Source organism: Periplaneta americana, chromosome 14 (genome assembly GCF_040183065.1).
Source record: "Periplaneta americana isolate PAMFEO1 chromosome 14, P.americana_PAMFEO1_priV1, whole genome shotgun sequence".
NCBI classification, from domain to species: Eukaryota; Metazoa; Arthropoda; class Insecta; order Blattodea; family Blattidae; genus Periplaneta; species Periplaneta americana.
In genome coordinates this window covers 46,101,490-46,122,872 of record NC_091130.1, presented here as the reverse complement: position 1 = coordinate 46,122,872, position 21,383 = coordinate 46,101,490, and the positions used below count along the sequence as shown (strand labels likewise).

Sequence of the window (21,383 nt, the reverse complement as noted above, 5' to 3'; positions counted from 1 at the left end):
CTCTTGTTCCCTTCGAAAACATATTTATCATGTTTGTAGCGCATTTTAATACTAGTATACTTATATTTTAAAAGAGTTATTTAATTAAAATTAATGAAATTAAATTAATATTATAATAGTATTAACTAATAAAGCTAATGTTACTAGAAGAAAATTTATTTTTGTTTCTTTAACAATTCAAGGCTTTTAGGGTTTGGAAAATCTTTAAATTATTAACTAAAAAAAAAAAATAAAATAAATGTTGGTACATTAATGAGATGGATGAGCCTGTCAATTCTTGCACAGTTCTATATTTGGACGTATGCTGGTAAGCTTAAGTCGGAGATTGTCACATACAACAAGTCGATTTCGGTAACCTACTGTGTTTTTATTAGAGTTAGTGATGAAAACCCTTTCTCACACAGATACGTAGAAGCAAACTGGATTAAAATCTCTAAAGCACCATGGTACAGTTCACTTTATTCTCTTTTCACTTGTGATGAGGTCCAGAAATTAACCATACCTTCCGCTTGAAATTTCATTTTTAAGTTCGATCTCATTCGAGAGTTCAATTAACTGTCCTCTTTCACTCAATGAAAGTTTGTTACTTTCAATCTCGCAATGAAAGTGATCACGAACCCATGAAAATTCATCATATTTACTTGCAAAACCAGTTTCAAATTGTGACCTCAGAGTTGTATTATTGATGTACGACGTACAGTACGTGACCATTTCAATGTGCAGACTGGGTGTCGGCAAAACTATTAAGAAAGTCATAAATACATGAAAAGGTACGGTCCTATATTATGAATTTGGGTGGTCCCTGGCTGGGTTACAGGCGCGGCGTCAGATGTGGAGGGAAATGATGGCGAGAAACACTACATTCATATTGCTTTAAATCTCTCTTTTGTTGTTGAAAGTAGAGTAGGAAGTCGGTAGACGTATAGGATAATAAATGTCAGCACTGGGAGAAAAAGTGAAAGGCGATTGCCATGTGTCATTTCCAAACTTTAAAATTTTCAGTTATAGATTGATATGCAATTCGTTTCAATTTTATTTTTTCTTCTGCCTTTTTTGAAGGACCATAAGGACAGATCTCGAGGACCACAGGTGGTCCGCGGACCATAGTTTGAGAAACGCACGAGTAAAGGAAAGTGAACATACGTAAATTGGGAGGATAATGAAATAATTGGAGGTTAAGAAAATGAGTTTAACGTTTGAGCTAAAGTATTATTATATTTTGTATTAAATATTAAATGTGAACACAAGAAGAACATACAACAAAATTAGGAAAAATACGGCGAAAAAAAGTCATTATGGCGTGGAGGTCGCGAAACAAGAAAAACCGTATGCGCCGACCTTGAGACCTTCAGTATTGCTCAAGAAGAAGCGGAAGGTTGCTGCATCAGGAGGAGGAGGAAGCATGGAGATGCTGGAGAAGTTGCAGGTAATCTATCTACAGCGAATAGGAAATGTTTAGCAAATCTTTGTGACAGATATTTGTTCAGCTCCGTTCTTATCCGGCGTGAATAAACATCGATATATGTACGTGAGCAAAGCTTAAAACCTTTCTTGAGAGGGACATTCTAAATGTTAGTGAGTAATTGTAGTGTCTGTGGACATTGTGCCGGTCACGGATAAACTGAAGTTCCTCTAAACACATTTAAAATAGTGTCCAGATTAAATGTAATACAGGGTGGTCCACTTAACTCTTTCACCTCCGATAGCGTGTGAAATATTTCAGATATATACAAACTGATAATTACAAGTTAAACTACATCTAAGGGGACATATGATACACATAATGTATTTTTTGTACAGTAGTGGCAAAAAACCGGACCGACCCTTTTTGCTGATTTTAGAGCCTTGTTCACTCTAGGGCACGATAGACTGGTAACTAAGACTTTCGTGATTCGAATTCTGCCTGGGAAGGAAACTATTTTTGTTCCTTATTCAAATTTATTCCCAATACTTTTCGATTTCTGGTAAAATTCATGTTCTGGGAATAATAAGTTAATTAAGTAGTAAAATATCGCTGTAAAAAAAGCTAAGAAAAAATTATATAAATTATGGTTTATTTAACGACGCTCGCAACTGCAGAGGTTATATCAGCGTCGCCGGTGTCCCGGAATTTTGTCCAGCAGAAGTTCTTTTACATGCCAGTAAATCTACTGACATGACTACTGACATGAACCTGTCGCATTTAAACACACTTAAATGCCCTCCACCTAGGTCGGGATCGAGCCCGCAACCTCGAGCATAGAAGGCCAGTGCTATACCAACTACGCTACCGAGGGCGACAGTTGAGAAAATATTCCTTTTGAATGTAAGAGCAAACTTGTGAAAAATGAGCATTAAAATTAAAACTTACATTCTTATAATGCACTTTTACTTCTCAGACAATCTAAAAATTAACATGGATACAGTTTTAATAAGTTATCTTCCCTTTATCCATTGAACTTATAAATTCAACCTATATCCGTTAATTTTACTACAGAAAAAAGTATAAAATTAAAAAAAAAAGCAGGAAGATTACTCAACTGAATTGTTGTTTAAACATTTCAAAATTTTCAACATTAAATAAATTTACTATTTTATTTTATTAAAATATTTTCACAGATATGTCAATAACTTTGAAAGGTATATAGCTACATAAATATAGAACTAAAAATACGAATTCTCAGCGTTTGTCTGAACCTAAATGTAAATCCAATGCAGCTTTCTATCATAGCATGAGTCAAGGTCCCAGATTATTAAACAAATTTTATTCTAATATTATTTTAACCACGAATCCTCTCCAAATTCATAAAAAAATTGTGTTGGATTTATAATAATAATAATAATAATAATAATAATAATAATAATAATAATAATAATAATAAATAATTTCTTTATCCTGGCACAGTTAAGGCCATACGGCCTTCTCTAACACTCAATCAGGAGTAAAAACTGCATTACAAAAACACTACAAATTTACAAAGTATACTACAATTTTACACACAAAACTGAATAAGATAATAATAATAAAATGTAAACAACAAGTAAGAAGAAATCAGACATAATATATAACATAGAGAAAGAAAGAAAGAAAAAAGCATAATAAAATGTGAACAGCAGGTCAAAAATGAATGAGGCATACGAAGTATAAAAAAATAACACAATTATTGATGATGATAATAATAATAATGATGATAATAACAATAATAATAATAACAATAATAATAACAGGCCTAATAGTAATAATAATACTAATAGTAGTAATAAATTAGTGCAGTACAAAGCATACAATGAATACAATATTTTTAAGTACATACAGTAAGGAAAATTATGATTATATATAGCTCAACTTATCACATTAGAGATATATCATTATCGGAAAATATGAAAACAAAAATATAAAATAACTTAAATATCATTAGAACATTAAAAAAAATGTGAATACGTGGAAACATGCAATACAGTATAGTTTGAGTTTGAACATATTAAACACGTTTTAATCTGTATTAACTCTCAATTTTAATTTTATTTTTGTCTGTATTGAAATCCCCTCCTGAGCACGATTCTTAGTCATTCAGGAGTGGGTAGTTTATCTTACATTGTATTAACTTTTATTCATTTCAAACTTACTAGCAATGAATAAATAAATAAATAAAGTAAATAAATAAATGAACGAACAAATAAATAAATAAATAAATAAATAAATAAATAAATAAATAAATAAATAAATAAATAAATAAATAAATAAATAAATCAGTGCTGGCCATCCCCATATATAGCTCGATCGGGCGGCATATACTACCTCTTTCGTCTCTTTTCTTTTTGTTGTAGAGCGCTCGGGCTCTCCTGAGCTCTTAAGTGCGCGCTTGCGCCTATGGGCATCAGTTGATATGAGTGCCATAAAGTATCAAGTAAGCAAAGAACAATTTCTCTGTTATTTTCACCGGCAAGCTGACAACAATCAATAACTTACGAATTACACATCTTATGTTAAGACTGCTCATGGGTTTTATTATTATTATTATTATTATTATTATTATTATTATTATTATTATTATTAGTATTATTATTATTATTATTACTATTATTATTGATGGACCGACAGACAGACAGGCAGACAGGTAGGAAGGTATAGAGATTTTTTATTTTAGTAGGTTATTTTACGACGCTTTATCAACATCTTAGGTTATTTAGCGTCTGAATGAGATGAAGATGATAATGCCGGTGAAATGAGTACGGGGTCCAGCACCGAAAGTTACCCAGCATTTGCTCATATTGGGTTGAGGGAAAACCCCGGAAAAACCTCAACCAGGTAACTTGCCCCGACTGGAAATCAAACCCGGGCCACCTGGTTTCTCGGCCAGACGCGCTAACAGATACTCAACAGGTGTGGACTAGATAGATAGATAGATAGATAGATAGATAGATAGATAGATAGATAGATAGATAGATAGATAGATAGATAGATAGATAGATAGACACATTAGTATGACATCATCGCAGCGTAATTCCAAGCGTCTCCAAGGTCAGTAGTATGTTTACAACAGTTCCAAAGAGAAGAGGATAATCGTATACCTTTAGGCCTATGCAGATGTAATATGCTCACGGGTTTGACCGGCTCCGTTCTTCGCAAGAGCTGGAAGTCCTTGAACTTTTCGACTCTTCTACCGGATGCAATATTAAGATGCCTTGTCTCTAATTGTACAGTATATTCACTACTGAGTGAAGTCTCTCTTTCGAGCCTTGTGCAGAATATTTATAAGTATTTAATGAATTTCAATCTTAAGACATATCAACTTGCAAATGTTTATTTGCTATTTAATAACAATATATTGTTATTAAATAGCAAATAAACATTTGCAAGTTGATATGTCTTAAGATTGAAATTCATTAAATACTTATTAATAATTTACCAGGCATATTGATATATAAAATGAATTGTAAATTACTCAATGTCAATCAGACAACTTTGTATAAACGTTATCTGAACCTAAAGATTAAGTTGCACAATACCAACGCAAACATTTGGTTTAACCAACAATGTTTGAAAGAAAACTTAGTACCCAATTATGCAAAAATAAAAATTAAAAACAAAACCCAATCAGCTAAGAGAACAAAAACTATGGCCCAAACAATTTGGATCAGAAACGAAATTAAATTCTTACACAAGAAAAAAAATGTCATGAATACTAAGTTATACGAACTTCATCTACAAAATTCAAAAGCTTCAACTACTGCGTGGCCTATTTTAGATCAAATAATAAATAACAAAATAAAGATCTTAATGGAGAATAAATATAAAACACTGAATAATAAATTGCAAAAACTAAGGTCCAATTCGTCACAATCACCAAGTAATACCCAACAACCGATGAACAATAACAGATTTGTCAATTTAACTGATACGCAATTCTCAGATGAGGATATTGAAATATTGAAAAAAAATATATATATGTCTTAAGATTGAAATTCATTAAATACTTATTAATAATTTACCAGGCATATTGATATATAAAATGAATTGTAAAGAATATTTATAGCTATATCTAAGATATATTTTAACGACCCTTTGAACAAATCAGGAAACCATCTAATAATTTCTTTCTTTACTGCCATGTTGTTTAAGTGCTAACGAAGCTGGCTAGAAATTCACAACCTGAAACAAATTTTACATTTGTCTGTCTTGCATAGTAGTTAGGTTTTCATGTCTTGTCTTGTGGTTGTTGTGATTTACCTTAAGGGAGGAGATGGGTGAAATTTCTAACATCTGTAGTTTTTGAGCTACTTGGTTCATTTTTGGCACACATATTCCACATACATAGATATATACATATATCATATTCAACATATGATATACATACATGCATGCATGCATACATACATACATACATACATACGTACTTACATACATACATACATACATACATACATACATACATACATACATACATAGGCCTACATACATACATACATACATACATACATACATACATACATACATACATACATACATACATACATACATACATACAAGCTACAAATTTCCATGCATATCACCCAGATATTTTATGAGTTCCTTTTAATTGGGATATATTTTCAAAATCTGTCTCCTCATACAAATTTTAGGTATATGACCTAGAAAAGAATTATAGTATCTTTGATGTACCTAGAGAGCACTAAGCATTCAGATTTTAGAAATATATCCTTAGAATAGAGAAAAAAAGAAGTATATTATTTTGTCAAAAGTTAGTTTTTTTTTAATTTTATAGTGCCTAGTCCTATAAAAATTATTTTTTAATTTAAAACATAATTAAGATATAAAAAATCTGATATTGTTTGTTAACCATGCTTTACAGAACATGCATAAAAATATTAAGCATGATAGCTTGGAAATTGTAGAAGTCTTTAGATTTGGATTATATAGAAAGAAGCAAAAGAAAAAAATTCATTTGAGAAAAATTACTTTTTAAGTAAACATGCTAGGCATTTAAAGAGCGCAAAGATTTAAATATGGCGTAATTGATGGCAGTTCCAAGCGTCACAGGGGGGCTAAAACTATGCAGAATCATACATTGTGGTCTATAAATTAATTTTATTCAATAAAATAAAAAAATGACAAAATATGGACAAAATTTCACCCATATCCACCCTTAAAATATAAACTTAATAGTATTATGTTGGACGATGCAAATAACTGCCTGGAAGCTTTGTCCTGTGTCTACTCATTTCATAGAAGTTGCTATTTTTTAACAGTAAACTAATACGTCTTGTTCAAGTTGGGTTAACATGAAAGGCATTGTTAAAAGCAGGTATTAAAGTTACGATACGTCAATGTTTTAAGCTGTAAATAGTGTAAGGGAATGCTGGCCCGAATACAGAAATGTGAAGGGTAAGCGGGACCAAATATGTCGAGAAAATCATATCATGTCATGTCATATGATATGATATGATACGATATATGATACGATATATATCACATCATATCATATCATATCTCATATCATATCATATCATATCATATATCATTTCGTCCACACCTGTGGAGTAACGGTCAGCGCGTCTGACCGCGTAACCAGGTGGCTCGGGTTCGAATCCCGGTCGGGGCAAGTTACCTGCGTGAGGTTTTTCCGGGGTTTTCCCTCAACCCAATACGAGCAAATGCTGGGTAACTTTCGGTGCTGGACCCCGGACCCACTTCACCGGCATTATCACCTTCATATCATTCAGACGCTAAATAACCTAGATGTTGATACAACGTCGTAAAATATCCCAATAAAATAAATAAATATATCATATCATATCATATATCATATCATACATCATATATCATATCATATCATATCATATCATCATATCATACCATATATCATATAGATCACATCATATCATATATCACATATCATATCATATATCACATATCATATCACATATCACATATCATATCATATCATATATCACATATCATATCATATATCATATCATATATCATATCATATCATATATCATATCATATCGTATATCATATCATATCATATCATATCATATCATATCATATCATATCATATATCATATCATATATCACATCATATATCATATCATATCATATCATACCATACCATACCATATCATATCATACCATACCATACGATATCATACCATACCATACCATATCATATATCATATCAAATATAGAAAATACGCCGCAGACAATAAAATTTATCGTTGCAACAGGATTTATCGTTATATCGGCTTTATATCTGTTTTTAACGAAACCGTATCAACTACTGAGTTATTTAGCTTCGATGGAATTGGTGATTGCGAGATGGTATTTCGCAAGACGAGACCGAGGATTTACCATAGATTACCTGACATTCGCCTTGTGGTTGGGGAAAACCTCGGATAGAACTCAATCAAGTAATCACCTATAGGCTATATTTTCGTTGCCGGAGGTTCGAGCAATAAAGACCAAATTTTCCAAAAATCTGAATGTTTTGTGCGAAAAAATATTCTGTCTCTATCAATTTATTAGAAATATTTTGTCTTCTACTCGTAGACAATATTAGACTCTAAAAATTAGTACTGGTACTTCTAAAACTGTCTGTGATTCATGCTTGTCGTAGTAACCTTTGGATCATTAAGAATAGTTCAGTTCATTAACAGGAGTTGTAATTCTTTATCATCAACTTTTTTGTGTGACATGAAATATGTATGTTCATAAAAATAAGTATTCTGAGGATATTTAAAATTTGTTCAATAGTTTACAAATACAAAAAATTAAATTGTAACCTTCCAGTTTTGGTCATTTGAGTTTTAAATCTCCCCTGAATAAATCTTCTGAAACTTTTCAGCTTTTTAAATTATCCAGAATGAACTAAACGTCCAATAGAATTATTGCTCAATGTACAAGGTTTTGCTGTATAAAAATTTAATGAACATTTGCAGTAAAACAATTCCGGTAACTAGTCTTTCATTATTTATAAATTTTAACATGAAGTCCCTATGGTTCGTCCCTCAGTTCATGACTCGTTAAATCTATTGTTGTTTGATGAAGCACTACCTCAGACCACAACAGTATAGTACACGTTCAAATTCCCTTGGCAGCAAATTCAGAATACAGTGAAAAAGTTATAAAACATAACAAATTAGCCATTGAAAATCCGTTTTGAATTTGAAATCTGCGGAATAGACTCAATAATTACATCAGTGCGTTGTTATCTCTAATTTAATTTCCTTTCGCTCTTCCCTAAATGAAATTCATATCAGCAAGCTCCAAGTAGCAAGTAAAGTTGCAAGGTTCAATCACTCAAAATGCTTCCACCGTATATAGTCCATACTACAGAACGTCCATATGATAAAACGTCCATAAGATCAAAATGTCCATATTGTCAAAATGTCCATACGGTGAAAACGTCCATGTACTAAATGTCCATACGATAGAAAGCCCATATGATAAAACGTCCATAAGTTCAAAATGTCCATAGTGTCAAACGTCCATAATCTCCGAGTTGAAAGGAAAATTCTACTTGAATGGAACACAATATATTTTATTCCATAACTCGTACAAATAAGTTATTAATCATTGGGGACCGGAGCTCCATTTTTAAGATGTAACCAGTACTTCTAAGGTATATGAGAATTTCTCCATTATCTTTGTACCGATTTATTTATTTATTTATTTAGTTATTTATTTATTTACCTATTTATGTCCATAATAGAGCAAAGCCCCAATTACAATAGACAGTACAAATAAAAAAACATAGAATTACATAGAACACGAAAAAAAGGTAAAACAGATACAAGTGTAATCACAAATTAAAAATAATTTTATTTTTATTTATATATTTATTTAGAACATTAACGTGCAAAAATAACAGCACAAGGCCAATTAATAATAATAATAATAATAATAATAATAATAATAATAATAATAATAATAATAATAATTTATTTTAGCTGGCAGAGTTAAGGCCGTAAGGCCTTCTCTTCCACTTAACCAGCAAAAAGTGTATATACATATGCATGAACTTACAAAAATTCAACAATTTGATTAAGTGAGAGTTACATGTATACAACAGTTATACACATACGAATTAAACAACAAAATACTATGAACTATTAATTAAACACTGAAATAAGCTGTGTAGAAGAATTAAGCTAAAATACATAGAATGTTAATATATTTCAAATAATATTAGATAACAGAAAGAGATTATTATGAGACAATTTTGAAAATACAGCACTATCAGGATGATGTCTAAAGAATGAAGTAACAATATAGTCAGTGATAGTTTAAATCAGTAAGATTGGAGTGAAATGCTAATAAGGTTATCTTTTAAGCTGTTTTTAAAGGTGCTTATTGTCTTGCAGCCCCTAATACTTTGTGACAAGGAATTCCATTGACGCGAGGTGGATACTGTAAAAGATGATGAATAACAATATGTTCTATGAAGAGGTATACTTAGCGTGCCACAGATAAGTGATCTGGTATTTACGTCGTGGTTAGAGTATAGATAGCAGAAACGAGAAATGGAAAAGAGAAGGAAAAAAACAATTAGATACCACCTAAATAAAAGACACAGATACAGATATAAATGAAAAACACCAAATAAGAACAAATCAAAAAGAGCCAAGTACAGACATCACAGCCAAAAAAGCAAAATGTAAGCGTTGCTATAATTGGAAAATCGCAGAGCAAATACAACACCATGTTAATAAATTCAATATACAGCACTACACAGCAGGCTCAATAGGCTCAATTCATTTATTCAAAAAACTCACCAACACAGAACATGTGTTTCAAGTAATGCTTCACATAACTTTTTCTTGTACATATTGTACGATAACGAAAAATCTAAATCCTGTTTATTTGATAGATGATTGTAAGTTCGAAGCATTAATAAAAGTGGAGACATTTTATGAGATAGTGTTTTTGTCGTCTGTAAATAAAAGAGAGATCGCTTTCTCAAATTTGATTTACCAATATTGAAAGTAATTAGCTGTAGAAGATCAGGGTTGTCTATTAAGCCATTTATAGTTTTGAACTAATAAATTTGTTGTGCTGTTATCCTGCGACTATTGAGAGATGGTAGTTGATGTTGTAGTTTCTCACAATCTGGAGAATTTGTCTTTGATTGTCAAATATGTTTCATTCACCGGCTCTTCAATTTGTGTATGCCCTCCTCTTGCTTGCAATATTTGTGTCCAAATTTCATTTTCTTCGCGCTTTAGGCACTGTATAAATCGCCAAATGGATGGATTATGTACGGCCATCACGCGTTGAAGATGATTGTGCCAGCCTTCTACCGCGTTGTTTGTGCGCTGCATGCCTTCCAGACTTGTTCCAAATATCTGCACGAAAGCGACGCGGTACACGTCTTCGTCTCCTCTCCGTACCCCAGACGTAATTTACCTCTAAATGTGTGACTATATCATCAATACGCTCATTCATTTGTTCACTCACCTCTGGAAAGACTTCTTGTATATCATCGAGCGGGATGAAAGGGAGCGCCATTAATCCGGTGACATCTTTGCGTACAGGGCTGTTAACTTCACCATAAAGCCTTCTAAGATCAAGATTATTAACATGCCTCTAGATCATTTGGTTGAAGTGAAACAAGCACCCCTTCACATTGGCTCATGGAAACGATCTTCTGACTGCGTTCATATTCGCCAGTTCGAAGTTCATCATTACTGTAAGATGTCTGGGACGAATTGGTACTTCTAGATAATCGCATCGATTCTTTATTTCCTCGTAAACTCTGGAAAAAGTATCTTCCACAAGTCGAGTTGTCAAACAGAAAACAAGAGAAAAACCATACTCGAAATATCTCCCGTGCACTATGAACAATTGCGGAAACCACTGGGTCAAACACTTGAAAGACCCATCACAAAATAGCATATTACACTGTAACAGAACCCTTAGGGAAATCATCATAAGAAAATATTAAAACTCTATTTTCGTCATCCAGGCCTGAGTCAAACAACAGAAACTGTTGATCCTTGTCGTACGATATAATATACACATATAGGCCTACTTACATACTTACTGGCGTTTAAGGAATCCGGAGGTTCATTGCGCCCTCACATAAGCCCGCCATCAGTCCCTATCATCATAGTCCACCTCCCTCAAATCCATTTTAATATTATCTTCCCATCTACATCTCGGCCTCCCCAAAGGTCTTTTTCCCTCCTGCCTCCCAACTAACACTCTATATGCATTTCTGGATTCGCCCATATGTGCTACATGCCCTACCCATCTCAAACGTCTGGATTTAATGTTCCTAATTATGTCAGGTGAAGAATACAATGCGTGCAGTTCTGTGTTGTGTAACTTCCTCCAATCTCCTGTAACATCATCCCTCTTAGCCCCAAATATTTTCCTGAGAACCTTATTCTCAAATACCCTTAACCTATGTTCCTCTCTCAAAGTGAGATTCCAAGTTTCACAACCATAAAGAACAACCGGTAATATAACTGTTTTATAAATTCTAACTTTCAGATTTTTTGACCAGACTGGATTATAAAATCTTCTCAATCGAATAATAACAGACATTTCCCATATTTATTCTCCGTTTAATTTCTCCCGAGTGTCATTTATATTTGTTACTGTTGCTCCAAGATATTTTAATTTCTCCACCTCTTCGAAAGATAAATTTCCAATTTTTATATTTTCATTTCGCACAATATTCTCGTCACGAGACGTAATCACATACTCTGTCTTTTCGGGATTTACTTCCAAACCTATTTCTTTACTTTCTTCTAGTAAAATTCCCGTGTTTTCCCTAATCGTTTGTGGATTTTCTCCTAACATATTCACCTCATCCGCATAGACAAGCAGCTGATGTAACCCGTTCAATTCCAAACCCTCTCTGTTATCTTGGACTTTCCTAATGGCATACTCTAGAGCAAAGTTAAAAACTAAAGGTGATAGTTTATCTCTTTGCTTTAGTCCACAGTGATTTGGAAATGCATCTGACAGAAATTCACCTATACGAACTCTGCGTTTCACTGATACACATTTTAATTAATCGAACTAGTTTCTTGACATATAGGCCTATGCTAAATTTTATACTTATGCTTGTTACCAAACACAGATTAAATTTAACAATAATTGTGTACTACAGTACATTAAAACTTTTTTCAAATCGATTAAATATTTCGATCGATCGACAGCACTAACAAATACCCTTTAAACATTACCCTAATAAATGCCTTTACATTACACTCCTAAGTTGAAAGAAATGTTTTCCCTAAAGTTTTTGTCACGTTAACAGTTGAAAAGAATTTTAATACTTTAAGCATATATTAATACCAGAATTACTTTAAGTACCAGTAATGGACTTTTAACAATAGACTACTATTACCGGAATGTAGAGGCATACTTCACTCTAGGGACAGAGTACCGCGAGGGGTACTGCGTTTTGCAGAGCGGATTACGCAACATGTACAGGTAGTCTTTGTTTACGTGTTTTTCCTCACTCCTGCAGAGAAGCGGTGTTTCCTTGTGTTGGCAAGTAGTACTTCATTTACTGTCACTATGCAATTACTTCACGGAACTAGAGAAGAATAATTCTCTTCCATTTATCTTAAGCATTTTCTCTGTAAAACGTCACTGTCATTGAACACCTTCCACACCGTATTTTATTTCCAATTCGTTCCTTCGTTTAAATATCATCATTTAGGTTTTGTTAGGCAATAGTTGTAATGTGTCAAATTGTAAAGCAGTGCAGTAAATTGAAGAAGTGAAAAAAGAGAAATGGTTTCTGTAACTCCACTTATTTCAACTATTTAATTTTAGTTGCGTACTTATTTAATTACATGTTTAAGAATTTACTTCTATATTTATTGGATTAACAAGCGAATTTCGGTAGTTGTATGACATTTATTCTCAACAGTCTCTATTAAGAAGTCACGTCTATCTTCACACTTGATTTATAACTCGCTAGCTAGTTCAGTGGGACCCCACATGATTTCAGCGAGGAGTTTACCTCTATATGCAAAAACATGTTCTTTGAAGGCTTCAGGGAAAGCAATTAGGAAGAGAGCACAGCAAATAATAGAGAAGGCGCCGCGTAAAATAAAGTAATGATGCATAAGTGACTGAAAAGAAATAATAATGCTGTCATAGCTAAAAGTAGAAACATATCCGAGACTACGATGTTAAGCGTTTTAACTTTATTTTCGACTTGTAACATGTTCGCAGGAGAATATGTTAGAAAAAAATCCACAATCTATTAAGGAAAACATGGGAATTTTACTTGAAGTAATTAAAGCTATAGGTTTGAAGTTAATCCCGAAAAGACAAAGTATATGATTATGTCTCGTGACCAGAATATTGTACGAAATGGAAATATAAATATTAGAAATTTATCGTTCGAGGTTTTCTCTTGGTATTTCTGTTTCTCCTGGGAATTCATCCCACCATTCCCATCATATTCATAATTAATATATCACCGTCAGGACATGCGATAGCTTGACCAGGCGACACAGATAATCCCCATAACAGGGGTTTCATGCATGAAAGGCAAGTGGCAACAGGGGTTTCATGCATGAAAGGCAAGTGGCTTAAAGACTACTAAAGATGAAAATGAAGATATTATTATTATTATTATTATTATTATTATTATTGTTATTATTATTATTACCACTATTGCTATTATTATTATTATTATTATTATTGCTATTATTATATAATAATAATAGTTATTATTGTCCCGCGCCGTGGCGTCGTGGTCTAAGGCATCCTGCCTAGGACTCGCGTTACAGAATGCGCGCTGGTTCGAGTCCTCATGGGGGAAGAAATTTTCTCATGAAATTTCGGCCAGTGTATGGGACCGGTGCCCACCCAGCATCGTGATGCACTTGGGGAGCTACGATTGGTAGCGAAATCCGGTTTCGATAGCCAGCTATAACGGCTGGGGGGATCATCGTGCTAACCACATGATACCTCATTGTGGTTGGATGATCGTCCACCTCTGCTTCGGCATGTGGGCGTGAGGCCAGCAGCCGGCTGGTCGGTCTAGGCCCTTCAAGGGCTGTAGCGCCAGGGATTATTATAATTATTATTACTATTAGTATTATTATTATTATTATTATTATTATTATTATTATTACTATATGCCTTTTTGCAAATAGAAAAGGCGACAGGAGACTTGAGGAAATCATCCCTATGATTGCATATAACGTCTATATATTAATTAGGGAAATGAAATTATAATAAATAAGTACAATTTACTGTAAGGTGTTATTGGTTAAAATGAACATGCCAAATAAATTATCCTTCAATAATAATAATAATAATAATAATAATAATAATAATAATAATAATAATAATCTTCCTAACAGATGATAGTGCTAGAAGGACTGTTCCGATCTACTAAAGTTTTCCCGCCATCTCTTCACAGGGCGACCTAGTGATTTTTTCCCTGTTGGTCTGTAGTTCAAGATCGCTCCAGGAATCCTTGTTCTAGGCATACCCTTGACATGGTGAAGCAAGTTGCCTTGATATTGATGAATGTACAGATTCCATTCCCAGTTCTTGTAGGATGTCTTCTTACATCTTACTTGAGGAAGAACAATAATTGTTTGTATGCATCTGAAGTCTGACTAGTGTAGGCCCTAATATGTAGCTAGTCAGCGATGTATGCAATGGAGGGGAGAAGGAACTGAACACCCTATCCCGTTACTTCCTGGCTTAGTTGCCTCATAAGTGGTGTCTTCTTATTACTTGTGAGGTTCAGACCTGTCTTCGAAGAGTTGACTAAACAATAACAATATTTCATCAAAGATAATCTACTATTATAAAAAGAACAGAAGTAAAGAACTGTTATGGCCACCACTGTGGAGTAACATTTAGCGCGTCTAACATTGAAACGGGTGGGCCCGGGTTCGAACCCTGGTTGAGAAAAGTTACCTGGTTGGGGGTTTTCCCGGGGTTTCCCGCAAATAATTGAAGCAGGATTTCTGAGTAACTTTCGGCATTGGACCTCGGACTCATACCGCCACCATTAATTCACATATCATCATCATCATCATCATCATCATCATCATTATCATCATCCATACCATAGTCCCGGTCCAGTTTACGGTGCTTCGTGCTGTACTTGTGCAAGAGTGCGATCGTTCGGCTACCCAATCATTCACAGAATAGGAGTGGTAAGCACAATAAGCCTCAGGCTGCAGTGCAAGCCTTCGGGACCCTCCTCTGTACAACAAAAAAAAAAAGACCAGCATGTAGTCATAATTAGCAATTAACTAATTTTTTTTCAGTCTCACCTTCCTGTTTATTTATTTGTTTAAATTTAAATATACAAAATAAAGAATATAATTACAAACAAACAAGAGAAATAGAAATAAAATAATACAAACAATATAAAACAGGAGATACAGTAGTATTAACAAGATTTGAGACCGAATGAGGAGCGCTCGTGTTCGGTCGCAGTTCAGATATAATATTAATAAGCCTATAAGAGAATATAAAATAAAATAAAATAAAATAGGAAATAGATTTAAAATTACAGTTACAGAAATTATATAATACAATATTAATATAAGAGAAATATAGAAAATAAAAAATAATAAAAATAAATAAGTAAAATAAAATAGGAAATAAAATTTAAATTACAGCGTCAATGGAATTATATAATATAATATTAACACTAGAGAAGAATAATGTCGCACTTGAAAATTAGGACTATATTTCAAAATTATAGAATACATATATAATATAGATTGATTAATTCATACACATAGGCTATAAATTTATTTAATCAAATTGAAGATATTAACCACGCACGAGTTACTGAACTGAAAACTGTGATTCAAAGCACTGGTAATTCCGGCTGTCCCAGCTAAATTTAGTTATGGAGAATGGTCCAGGATTGGGGTAAGCACACATGGAAAATGCAGTCCATTGCTTGACCTTGAGCCGCCAGTTCGAAATGCAGAGATTATAGTAGGGTCTATACTGTATATAAGAACATGAGTATATTCTGTAAAAAATGTTCTTTTTGTTATTTGGCCATTTGTATGTGAGCAATGGCAACATTTATTAACTTTCTATACAGGATGCAGACTGAAAGGTATACGTTAAAAATGTTATTAGTCTATGCGTTTTGTAATTAAGTCCAGGTTTAATTATGAAATAGGCTAAAAGTTTGCGTCGTTTAGCAAAAACTCATCGCTGGCTCACCTATAGAGCGTATGGAGTTCAGAACATACCTTTGGATATACCTTTGGCAAGTGCAAAACCTCGCAAGTCCTGAGACGATTTTGCACTTTTGCCAACGATATAGGCGTCTTATTAGCGTATCCCTCGTCTTTTTAATATAGTAACTAAAGTAAATTATTTACGTATTTTGTAACATATATAAAATGACAGAAGTAAATATAATTACTGTAACTATCCATTACTTCAAAAAACTCTTTATATTAGGGTAGAGTAGCATAAATTGCACCGCTTCCTAAATGGCACCACTGCTAGTTTAAAACAAGTTACTGTAGTAGTGTAGCATCTAGTGGTATTGTTGCAATCTACCATATGAACTTCCACCATGTCACTTGATTTCTGTCACTTCTTTGTGCTAGCAACGTGGTGATAGAGTATTTAATGTAATCGCTCAGGTGGATGTATATTTAGCTAACATTTTGTAACTAAATAACGGATTTGTATGCAAAGGAATCCATAATCTTAAGATGTTATTGGTTAAAAGAAATATTAAAGAGCATTTAACTTAGTACGATTTTCGAACATGTGGTGATTATAGGCTAGAATGAAGGAAATAATAACTTATGACGTAGTTTCTTAATTCGCACCACTTTGTAGGCGCCTAATTCGCACCGGTGCGATATGAGCAACTGTAGCAATTCTAACCGTACAAAAGAAGGCCCCAAAAAATTTTAACTGAACTAGGAATGCATCAGGTGGGTGCAATATCAAGTGGTGAAAAGGGCGTTAATAAAATAAGTGTGGGTTGTACAAGCGCACCAGATATTTTGTGCCTCCTATGAAAATGTTTAAACGTCAAACAGTGCATCCTACATTATCAGCTGGTGTTCTTCCAGGATCGTTATTTGTTTTTTCTGATTCAGGTTACATCAACAGTGAACTATTTGTCGAATAGCTCAAACATTTTATTTGCCACTCAAACCTGCCATAGAAAAAAGTGCTGCTTCTGTATGTCCACCTATACGAACCATTCCAAAAATTTAGAAGCTAGATTATCTCGGGAAAATGATGTGCTCCTATTTCAGCTTCCTCGTCATAATACTCAGAGGCCCAGCCTTTAGATGTTTCTATCTTCAAACCATTTCAGACAGCTAAATCATGAAGCAGTTCTTAGGTGGCTTCGAGAAAATCGTGGAGAAAAGGTGACGCAGTTTACAGTTTGAACTGCCTGGTGAAGCACATGGCAAATGTGTAACAATAAAAAACGCATTCAGGAAGTTTAAATGTTAGGTAATTTATGCTCTATTATTCAATTTCATTTGAAGATGCGTTACTCTCTTTCATTAATTTCAATAAACTTGTAATTTGCATTTATTATATTATTCATATTAAATACTGTTCAATATGTTCAATATTAAAAGCTTTCCTTCATCCTGTTCCCTGCAGTTAAAGAGGTGCGATTTAAGAAACCGCAGGTGCTATTTAGGAAACTAGTTGCCTAAATGGCACCATTGACAAGTGTTTCGAAAATGTCATTCTACTTCAAAAATATTATTCAAGGATTCTTTTTTACATGAAAGGTAAATGTTCTGGGAATGTATTTCTGTAAAGGAATGCAGAAAATAAAAATTGTATTGTTCAATAAAAATTATAAATGCTAAAGTGGTGCGATATACGCAACTTTACCCTACTTATAAATAGAAATATATTTGTTTATTTCTATTTCGGATAATTGAATAATTGGAATACATTCACTTCAGTTATTTTTACATATGTTAGAAAATACTTCTCGATTTTACATTGCCTTACAAAAACTAAAAAATAATGTTTAATAAATGATAAAAAATTTAATATTACATTATTTTCCCGGTCTACAAGGACTGTGAAATTTTCCTTAGAATAATAAACTATCAAGTAAAATCATTAGCTACTGGAATATAACCATTTAAATTATGTGCCTTTTTTTGGCCAACTGAGTATATTGCAACGCCCATGGATTATAATAAACTCTTCCAAGTAGGTTATGTATAATTTATATGAATACTGTTTTTGTAGACACAGGAATGGACACATTCACATTATTATCGATTATAAGGCTGTAAAAATTGCATAATATTTAAATCTACAATTTATTTCATGTGCATCTGTAGTTTAAATATTAGCAAATTTATAACGAATTTTTTTCCATGACCTTCACTTACAAGATCCCTTTCCATCAACGGCCAGAAAATAAAGAAATCAGAAATAGAATATGAATAATTTGCAACAAAGAAAGTTTTCTTTTCAGTATTTCAACAATGGGCTAAATTCTCAGCGTCATGTATAGTAATTGCCACCGAATTCGTCTTGTGGATGACTTGCTTGCCTGCAGTCCCACTGAATGTCAAGGACATCAGCTTATCTAAATACACTTGCTGTGTTATACCGACAGGGAAGGAGAGATGTGAGAACGCGATAGGCTAGGTGGCGAAGTGACACGCAGGTTTTTTAACGACCAATACTCATGTAAGAAATTCTGAGGATCGCAATAAGAAGTCCTAAAAAATATTGCAAGGATCATGTTTCCTAGTATAAAACAGGAAACTATGAGACAATTTCATTCTTTCTGAAGGTGAGCTACAACAAGCAGTTGACATGCGAAAGTAATAATTGGGCTCATTGAGGAAAATATAAGAAATAAGGGTAATAATAATAATAATAATAATAATAATAATAATAATAATGGCAATCATATTAATAATAGCAATAATAACAATAATAGCAATAATAATAATCATAATCATAACAGCAATAATACTGATAATAGCAATCATAATAATAGCAATAATAGCAATAATAATAACAATAAGAATCATAATAATAATAACAGCAATAATACTGACAATAGCAATAATAATAATAATTATAATTATAGCAATCATGACAGCAATAATAATAATAATAATAAATAATAATAATAATAATAATAATAATAATAATAATAATAATAATAATAATAATAATAATAATCCAAGTATTGTGGGTTCCTATCACCACGGCATGGCGCGTCCTCAGTTTGCGGATAGAGGAGACGGCCTCCAGATATGGAGGGTAGCTGCGAATGTAGTATTCAATAAGCAGTCGTGGACAGCCGATAAGGTGTGGTCCTCATTGGGGGTTGGGCGAAGGGCTAACAAACCATCACCGTAAAAAACAGCTTGTTACGAAACCTAACAGTAAGCCTCGGAATGGGACTGATTCTCCGGCACGACCACGACAAAGGTAAAAGGTTATAAGATTTGGTACATGGAACGTAACTAGTCTTTATAGAATAGGTGGGGTAAAATTAGTAGCAAAAGAACTAGCTAGATATAGAATAGACATTGTGGGAGTACAAGAGGTTAGGTTAGATGGGAATGGCATATCACAAATAGTCGATTACTTACTGTATTATGGGGAAGGAAACGATAATCACCAATTAGGAACAGGATTCTTTGCACGTAAAAGAATAAAATAAGCAGTGAAAAAGGTCGAATTTATCAGTGACAGGTTATCGTATTTAGTACTTAAGGGTAGATGGTGCGATATCGTAGTTATAAATGCTCACGCCCCTATAGAAGAGAAAGACGATCATATAAAGGATAGCTTCTATGATGAATTGGAACACACTTTTGATCAGTTACCTAGATGTCACATGAAAGTTTTATTGGGGGATTTCAATGCTAAAGTAGGACGGGAGGGTATTTTTTAAACCAACAATTGGAAAAGAGAGCCTACACGTAAGTAGTAATGACAATGGAGTTAGGCTAGTCAACTTTGCCACATCAAAAAATTTAATTGTCAAGAGTACAACATTCCCCCATAAGGATATACATAAATATACGTGGACTTCTCCAGACGGAATGACACATAACCAGATAGATCACATCTTGGTAGATAAAAGAAGGCACACTAGTATAGTAGACATTCGAACTTTCAGGGGTGCAGACTGTAATTTTGACCATTATTTGGTAATTGGAGAATTAAGAGAAAGACTGTCAGTAGCCAAGCGAGTAGAGCAACAAGCTAATATTAGTAGATTCAATATTTTGAAATTAAAGGACGAGGAAACTAAGCAACGTTATCAGGTTGAAATTTCAAATAGGTTTGCCACTTTAGAAAGTTCCGAGAAAGAATTAGATGTTAATAGCGTGTGGAAAAATATCAGAGATAGTATCAAAATTGCAGCTGAGCAGAGCATAGGTTATTATGAAACTAAGAAAAAGAAACCATGGTTTGATGAAGATTGTTGCATGGTAGTAGAAAGAAGGAAACAGGCAAAATTTAAATTCTTACAGGATCCAGTTGAGGAGAATAGAGATAATTATTTCAATGAAAGACGGGAAGCAAGTCGTACACTTAGGAATAAAAAGAGAGATTACTTGAAGGAAAAACTGAATGAGGTAGAAACAAATAGTAAGAAAAAAAACATTCGAGATTTATATAAGGGTATAAAGGAATTTAAAAACGGATATCAGGCAAGGGTAAACGTGATTAAGGATGAGAAAGGTGACTTACTTGCAGACTCTCATTCAATCCTGAACAGATGGAAAAACTATTTTGGGCAACTATTAAATATACATAGGCCAAATAGAAATGATCAGGACGAATTTAAAATACAATCTGCTGAGCCATTCATACCGGAACCCACACTTTCTGAAGTCGAAATTGCGATAGAAAATCTGAAAAAGTACAAGTCTCCAGGTATTGATCAAATTCCAGC

General features: G+C 33.3%; 1 protein-coding gene across 1 annotated transcript in view; it reads left to right on the top strand.

Moving 5' to 3' along the window:
* The first annotated feature begins 1,355 nt into the window (after positions 1-1,355).
* The window catches only part of LOC138713268 (uncharacterized), a 31,199-nt gene continuing 11,171 nt past the window's right edge, over positions 1,356-21,383 (top strand). Inside the window, exon 1 of the mRNA XM_069845228.1 lies at positions 1,356-1,426. Coding sequence (XP_069701329.1) covers positions 1,403-1,426 — 24 coding nt within the window. The 5' untranslated portion in view covers positions 1,356-1,402. The remainder of the gene's footprint in view (positions 1,427-21,383) is intronic.